The sequence below is a fragment of the Melitaea cinxia genome, chromosome 17, assembly GCF_905220565.1.
Source record: "Melitaea cinxia chromosome 17, ilMelCinx1.1, whole genome shotgun sequence".
NCBI lineage: Eukaryota > Metazoa > Arthropoda > Insecta > Lepidoptera > Nymphalidae > Melitaea > Melitaea cinxia.
In genome coordinates, this window is record NC_059410.1 from 13,969,941 (window position 1) to 13,978,771 (window position 8,831).

The window sequence follows — 8,831 nt, forward strand, 5'->3', positions numbered from 1 at the left end:
CACCTAATGGTAAGGGATTATTATAGGTTATAGACGCCTGCAACACGAGAAACATTGTAAGCGTGTTGCCAACCCTATCACCAATCCAACACAAGAACACAACATTGCTTGAAAGCAGTATTATTTACTGTGCCCTACCTCGAGGTACTTCCCCAGTCGGGCTGCTTCAGATTTTGAGCAGAATATTCCCTACTGTGCCCTACCTCAGTGAATTATGTATATATTTCAATATTTTAATATCCAACTAAAACTCTTATTCCGATCATCCTCTTTTATGTTTTTTCTGTCCCAGGTAACATTAACAAAATTGACAGTAATTCTGGTAAAATTGAAAGCTTATTATACTTAAGAGCCATTTCACAATTTTACGCTCTGCAAGTTTAGGTAAATTTGGTCGCATCGCGCGAGTCGAACGAGCCGCGCGATCTTTGTGCTAGTAAGTATAGTGTGACAACCAAAAGACCATCTTGATCATTTTCTGATGTATAATAAAAATTATAACTATGGTATAAAATGTTTTTTACATAATTAATTTGTTAAAAATTTCAAGTATGTTATATAACAACAGTTAATAAATTTAAAATAAAATAAAAAATCAATTTTATGAAACAAATTTTCTTAAATTGTTTTAGTTTTTTCAGTTTACGAATGAATCTAATATTTACGATATGAATAAAATAGCATTTTATGACATCGACACCGACAAACATATTAATTAACAAATAACAAGACAAACAGATTGAAATGCCTATTTGTATTGATAATGTGAGAAAAGAAAATTAAATTATACCTTTGTTTACAGAAATTATCATTATATTATTTTACAGTCATTTTCGTAATATGTTTATTTTATTTATATTTTATTATAAAAGTATCAAATGCGGTTTATCCGCTATAACAACAGGCGCTTGCCGCGTGTGAGCGAAAGAGACGGCTCCGCAGAATTTGGCGTGGACCATACCTCTAAGAGCGCTAGCGCTCGACTGATTTACTGGGCTTGATGCGTGGTAATATATACTATCTTTTTATTATTTAATATAAAATGTATTAAAAATGATTACATCTTTTAATTATTTTTTTTTGTATTCCTTAATGATGTAAGTTTACTTTGATGAAGATAGTTCGTTAAAATTTCTTAGTTTTCTAAGAAAAATATCACTTTTAAAATTGTACTTATTTGGAAAATATTCGTAACTTTAATTTTTTTTTTATCGTTTAATAGAGATACAAATGGAATAAAAATCTGCGATAGTGCGCAACAAAATTATATTCCACATATTATGATATATTTTAAAAATGGTTTCAACGTAGAGGTTATTGAAAAGTAGGACTTCAAAGTATACATTGCGACCGTTTACCCAGGGAGGAGGCTGATGAAAAGGTTAATAATTTTATACACATAATATGAATCAAAATTCTGATCCGACTATGGACTACAATAAAGGTTGCTTTATTATATTTCAAGAATATAAATTACATTATTGCATCCAACACTGAGATTAACGACGTCTTAATATTACAATTTCGCGGATTGTTACCGATTTTTGTGAAATGGCTCTTAAGATATAATTAAAAGTCTAAATATTATATAGATTAGTTAGCAGTTATATTAATGCTTTGGTTGCTCTAAGTTGTAACGTATATTACTATTTATTTTAATTCTAACAACTTTGTAGACCTGGAAAATATCTCTTTTAACTGCTGCCTCTTTCTTCATGTAGGAGAAGGGTCAGATTTCGTTTTGAAATGCTGCTCCAAGGCCAGTCGCATATGACGCTTGCTGTTACAATTTAGGCTATTTACATATTTAATTTATTAGTAGACTAGTTATTTTGAGCCAATATGGCCAAGTAACTAATAAGGCGATTACGAATTTATAAAATCATACCTAAAAATATAAGTCATTTCTTACCTAATTTATGAATCCGATTCATCGACAGTGAATCGCTTAGTTGAGAATAAATTTGACAAAGTTCAAACATTCAGTGGTATCACCGTTAATAACAAAACAAGTGTGACTTAATAAGATCGTGCGTATATAGAAACTCTTTGGTATAAAAACGGTTTGGTGAAATTTTTTTGTACGCATTCGAGTTCTATTGTTTGTGAAAAACAGTCAAGATGAAACTGGTAGGTTAAATAATATTTTATTACTCATTGTGATATGTGTTTTATCTGTATTTTGTAACAATTATAAGTTTACATAGTATTTTGTAATGGCAATTTTGTCTACAACTGAGCGAGAGAAAAAATATTTTTTTGGTCATTGTATATGTGAAAGGTGTTCTTAGGTTAGGTTAGGCTTTAGGTTACAATACTTATGAAATACATATACATATATCTAATCAATAATTATTGTAAATTGATACCCATTTATTTATTTTCTAGATCACTTCTCTCACTGCCATGGTCGCGGCTGCATCAGCCGGTCACATCTTCAACCAGCCACAAGCCGAGCACTATGCCAACGCGGCAGATAACTACCAATTAGCGGCCGAGTACCAACAGCATGGAATCCAAGCTGGCCAATCTAATTACGCACATGATTTGGCCTATCAGAGGCAATCAGCTGATAAAAATGCCAAGATCTTAGCTTATCAGTCTGAGAACAATGGTCATAGCTACCATTATGCATATGAAACTGAAAATGGTAAGTTTTCCTTAATATAATACGATTTATTTGTAAGCATGTATTCAGTTCAACCATGTTTGCGTATCCCAGTGTAAGGTATAAAATACAGGAATTGTTTGGATATCATTTACTTGGTTAGTTTCTGGTTTACGAATACGAGAAAATCCTTAAAACATTTATGTCGTTTTTCTGTATTCAGGTATCGTACTAATAAGAATAAATATGCATACCTATTCGGTCACAGCAACTATTTTTTATTTTAGTATCAAATCGTTACTATACCACATTCATTAAAAAATAATAATTTCCAGATTTCTGCAATTAATTAGAACAAGAACTAAATGTAACAAAAGGTCCATTTAGTTGTTTGTAGAAGTATAATAACAGTTGATACACAATTATGTTTCTATAACTATTACGTCTTAGTAGAGTATAAAACTTGTAAATGATGTAGGGCACAGCAGGAAATTTTCTGCTCCAAAATTTGAAGCAGTTCGACTGTGGTAGTACCTCTAGTACAAAAGCCCATAGGTAAATAATACTATTTTCAAGCAGTATTGTGTTCATGTTCGTGAGCAAAGTGACCAGAGCTCCTGGGGAGGGTTAGGGATAGGGTCGGCAACGCACTTGCGATATATCTGGTGTTGTAGGCGTCTATAAGCTACGGTAATCGATTAACTATTAGATAAGCCTAACGCTTGCTTGCCGACGTCGATATATTAAAAAAAAGAACTTAGTAATCTTATACCGCTTAATCTCAAAAATGTGTAACAGCTTAAGAAAGCTTTAATTCAATTTCCAGGTATTAAAGCCCAAGAAGCAGGCCATGTATCTAAAGGCACTCGCGCTGAAGGTGCTTACTCCTACACTGGTGACGATGGCCACGTGTACACTGTGACCTACACCGCTGATGAGCACGGGTTCCGCCCTCAGGGCGCTCATTTACCCACATCACCGCCAATCCCAGAGGCGATCTTGAAATCTTTGGAAGAAAATGCGAAAAATGAAGCTAACGGCATCTTTGATGACGGTGATGATTGGATTTTTTAAAATAATTTTAATATGATTCCATTCTTATATATAAGATATGAGTAGGTATAATGATGTCTAAAACACTTTTCCAATTTGTTTGAATAGAGAAGCACAGTTAATGTCTAAAATTTGTAAAATGATTGTAGGATAGAGTAATTAAAGTTAGGATTCAAGAAGTGTCAAATCATACATATTATTATGATTTAAGCATTTTGAGTAATAGGCTTCAGATTTGTTCTGTGATAATCACGGTACCCTACCGCTCAACCGTCAACGCGCTTGTAATACTGCCAGTGTTGCAGGCGTCTCTAGATTCGTCCTTAGATCAATACTAGGTGAAATGCTGAAATGTAATCTCGTTTACCACTTAGCTTACATTTAAAAATACAGGAACCTAAATATGCGTTATTTTCTAGGTCACTACCAAGAACAACATCAAGCTGAAAACTACCAGGCTGAACCGATTCTATACCAAGAACACCAATCTCAGGGTTACGACAATCAACAATCCTACAATTACAATAATCAACAAGCGCAAGGTTTCAACAACCATGCAGCAGCGGCCTCTGGTTACCATCACTAAGCGTTGATCACCTTACGTTATTATTGTTATGTTTTGTTACTAAATTTTACTATGATCATAATTTAAAAATTTATCGTTACGTATTTGTAAAAACCTAGTCTATGTTTGGTGCTGTTACCTAAAGGTATTCGTTGTTAATAAATGATTTTCAATCATACAGTTTCTTCTGACTTCCAAATATCTCTTACTTATTCTTCTATCCTATTATCTGTCAAAGAGATTCTGTGAATTTCTTTTGTTGAATAAATGAATGACGAGATTGCAACTTCCATTCGCAGCTGAATTATAATAATAAGTTATTTGTACCACCAGTTTCGATATGCATTAACTGCGGTAGTGCCCAGTAAATAATAGTTCTAAGCAGTGTTATGTCCCTGTGGTGAATAAGGTGACCAGAGTTCCTGGAGAGGGCGGATTGGGTCTAGAGCTCTGATGTTGCTGGCGTCTATAAGCTGCGGTAATCGCTTACCATCAGGTGATCCTGCAGCAAATAAAATATGCAAATTTTGAAATCCTACTGTATATTTTAATTTTAATAAACTTGATATAATATTGAGCAAGATTTATATTAAAAGTATAATCAATGCATATGATAAAAATGTAACGAATCGCTGTCTGTACATGGAAGATATATGACAAAAAATATTAATAGGACCTCACACATCAACACAAATAAAACCCAGTTAGAATTTTTATCTATTTGTCGGTTTGTCTGTGCGTATGTGCACGCTAATCTCAGAAACGGCTTTGTTTGTTTCAGGTCAACCGGTTTAAAAATAAATAAAAAAATGCCAATTATATGAATGCCAATTTAAAGAATCACGTTAAACAAGTAAATATCCAAGACGCGGACGAAGTCGCAGGTACAGCTAGTAATATATATGATGTTACATCAGTAATCACACTGATGCCATTATTTCGAAATGGATTTTATTTGAGATGAACTGACATTATCTGTTTAACAGCGACGCACGAAACATATAGTAAAGCAAACATAGAGGGCGCTGTGCCACGTGCTTATCCACATATCCAAAAGATGGCGACTATAGTTTTTAGAAACTGGTCTCGTTACTTGTATCTAAATGAAGACAATAATTTACAACAGACATGTAAAGCATTTGAAGGCAAATAATCGAAGGAAATGATCGATATTAAGTTTTTTTACAGGACTGTGAGTCCTCCCGTGACCATGATTGCTGTAAAGTATCCGAAACGTCGGGCATGTAAAAAACCTAATAAACCGCGGTTAAATATGAAAAAATTGTTTCACATATATGTTGTATATATGAGTAATGATAATAAATCTAATGAAAACGATGCAGGCATGAGACACTAACTTTAATTATCAATTATTATTAAGCGATGCGTCATTTAATCCTTCAATTATATTAATTAGTATCATTGTCTAATAAACAAAGTATTCGCAACCTACGAATCGAAACAATGATAAACCTTTTGCCCACGATTTCACCCACGGGATCAAGTGTCGTCTTCTGAAGACATTTTAGTTTCATGTTATTTATGGCTAAGCAACAGTAATTTTGTATATTTGTTACAAATATACAGAAATTACTTCGATTTTTGTGAAAGTTTGTATTCGAAGAATTCAATAACGGTAAAATTTTACCTGTGGGATTCGGACCGTATAAAGTTTTTTGGAAATTGTTTTTAGATTATCTACTATTTAAATTTTTAAGTTCTTTTACGATAAAATTAGTATTTTAAAGAAAGAGTAATGATCATCCATTAGTTTAACAAATTCTCGCATTCGTTATTAGTAAAACCTTTATACAAATTTTACCAACATACCGAAAAAAAAGAAGTAATACCAATGATGGATGTATAAATAAATGCTACCATCAAAGTCATTTGTATTATTATATTAGCATTCACTAATACTTGTCATCTATACTTCTAAGATTATAAATTACGATTGCGCCTACGCTTCTCATCTATTGTTAAAGATGAATTCTAATACCTTTAAGATGATTTGTTTCACTCTGAACTGCTGACATTTAAAATAAAATATTTGTATCACTATAATAGTTGTATGAATACAGCGGTTTTTTTTTTCAATTTTTTTGATTTAACGATAAATATTTATTTAGAGTAGCAAAAGAAGAGTAGCTCGCTTAGCAAAAGATAGGAAGGAATACGTGGAGATCTTTAGAGGAGGCCTTTGTCGACAGACAAGCTATTCCACACAAACACCCAGTTGCCAATCATTCAAATACAAGTTAAATTTAATTAAATCAATTTGTTTTTTAGTAAGTAGGCATGTATATATGTATTAATGTTAAGGGAAGAAGCAGCAATAAAGGCTATTTTATTTTATTTTATTTATTTATTTAGAGTTCACCTAACTTGCCAGTAAAATTTTAAGATGCTATAGACACTGGTGGGTAAGTTACTGAAGAAAGAAAGAGATTTTTTTTAACCGACTTCAAAAAAGGAGGAGGTTACTCAATTCGACCGCCGATATATCTACAGTTTTTTATGTATGTTTGGGGCTAACTTTGTCATTTATGAACCGATTTTGATAATTCTTTTTTTGTTGCAAAGGAGATATCCCAAAGAGAAACCGCTCTTAGGATATCTCTAACTATCTATGATATTAGCTATTTCTACCATAACAAGGCAAGATGGCGTAAATAGAGTCATTCATGTATAGTCAACATTTTATGTTAGACGCCACGTTGGTGCAACGGTTACAGCCATGGATTGTACCTGTTGCGCTGGTGGTTGCGGGTTCGATCCCCGCACACGACAAACATTTGTATTGGCCATACAGGTGTTTGCCGTGGTCTGGGTGTTTGTGCAGTCTTCGTGGGTCTCCCCACCGTGCCTCGGAGAGCACGTTAAGCCATCCGTCCCGGTTGTTATCATGTACACCTGATAGCGATCGTTACTCATAGTAGGGAATATATCCGCCAACCCGCATTGGAGCAGCGTGGTCGATTAAGCTCTTATCCTTCTCCTACACGGGGAAAGAGGCCTATGCCCAGCAGTGGGATATTACAGGCTGAAGCGTATCAACATTTTATGAAATATTTCTAAGTATGTTATTGATCTTGTGAATTAATTTACAATCATTTAATTGAAGTTTTTATAGAATTCTATTACTTTTGTGTAAAATTATACACGAAACAGTCTTTACGAGAATTAGTTATCACAATTAAAAATACAAACACACATTAAGTCAAAAAATTATATAAACATTATTCTTTAAGAACAAAATTTACGTTTTGGTAAATATTATAAAAAAAAATCACTACAATTTCAGAGTTATCGAAACATAGAATATAAATTTTTTTTTGCTCAGTTTACATTTATTCAAGTTTTGACTCACTGTCCGCCAACCCGCAGTGAAGCAGCTTGATGGATTAAGCTGCGATCCTTCGCCTATATTGGTGAAGAGGCCTATGCCTAGCGCTGGGATGTTACTGTGTGACATACTTACGTCGTTTATGTATAATTGTGCAAAATTTGCTTGCAAAAAAGGTATAAGTAAACAAAAACAGGTAAGCGTACACATGATTATAAGAAAGTTTTTTATAATGCACGAAGCTTACACTAACTTGACTGCGTAAAATTTACTTAGCTTCTACTTTTAGGCTAATTTCATCTCAGGCTGACATCAAAGATCATCAGACAAAAAGGTAAACGTTCAACGTAATGTCGTTTTAATTAATCATCATCATCATCACTTTAGCCTATCACAGTCAACTGCTGGATATAGAACATTGCATCCACAAGTTCGAGCCAAAAATGGCGTGAACTCATGTGTAATGCCCATGGTCACCACGCTGGGCCAACGGGTTGGTGTTCGCAGGGCTGGCTTTGCCGCACCGAAGACGCTGCTGTCCATCTTCGGCCTGTGTATTTCAAAGCCAGCAGTTGGATAATTATCCCGCCATCGGTCAACTTTTTAAGTTCCAAGGTGGTAGTGGAACTGTGTTATCCCTTAGTCGCTTCTTACGACACCTACGGAATGAGAGGCTATTGTCTTTACTGCTGTAATCACAGAGCACAATTTAATTAATATCTGATAAATATCTTATACTCCAAATAAATAATGAATAATAATATATTAATTAATAATAAATTATTAATAATTATTACATTTTTAGCCTCCAGCAGGATCTACTTCTGTGTCTGGAGTCCGGAACCACACAAAACAAACACACACGACCATGCCAATCATCTCTATGTCCTATACAAACGTTTCCTATCAGCAGGGATCAAACGATTGCCACTGCAATAGCCTTATTTGTGATGATTCGTCAGCGCATCTTTAATGATATCTATCTCAAATATATCTCACTAGAGCAAAACCTGTAACCAAACAGGATTACTCGAGTCATTCCTAAAAAGCTGATGTCTGACTTTGACACACATTTCGTTATGGAATGTCTGACAATCGTTTTGAACTTTCACGCTTTTTACTTTGGTAAATTGCGTGGCTTAAGGCTGATCTATGTTGAGTTTAGCGATTTTGTAAGCTGACAATCATTTCATTTGGTAGGAACTGGTTTTGATAAATTAGTATTTACACCAGTACAGAGAGTAGAGAGACTTTTTGTA

At 33.9% G+C, this 8,831-nt stretch overlaps 1 protein-coding gene across 1 annotated transcript; it reads left to right on the top strand.

The window, feature by feature from the left end:
* The first annotated feature begins 2,121 nt into the window (after positions 1-2,121).
* LOC123661429 (cuticle protein 3-like) lies at positions 2,122-4,247 on the top strand. The gene is made up of 4 exons (XM_045596390.1): positions 2,122-2,130; positions 2,389-2,650; positions 3,435-3,662; positions 4,081-4,247. The coding sequence occupies exons 1-4, from the start codon at positions 2,122-2,124 to the stop codon at positions 4,245-4,247; spliced, it is 666 nt and encodes a 221-aa protein (XP_045452346.1).
* The last annotated feature ends 4,584 nt before the right edge of the window (positions 4,248-8,831 follow it).

Coding starts and splice junctions, on each gene's coding strand:
- LOC123661429 (XM_045596390.1), top strand. Junction 2,651..3,434: donor TGCATATGAAACTGAAAATG/GTAAGTTTTCCT, acceptor TTCAATTTCCAG/GTATTAAAGCCCAAGAAGCA. Junction 3,663..4,080: donor TAACGGCATCTTTGATGACG/GTGATGATTGGA, acceptor GTTATTTTCTAG/GTCACTACCAAGAACAACAT.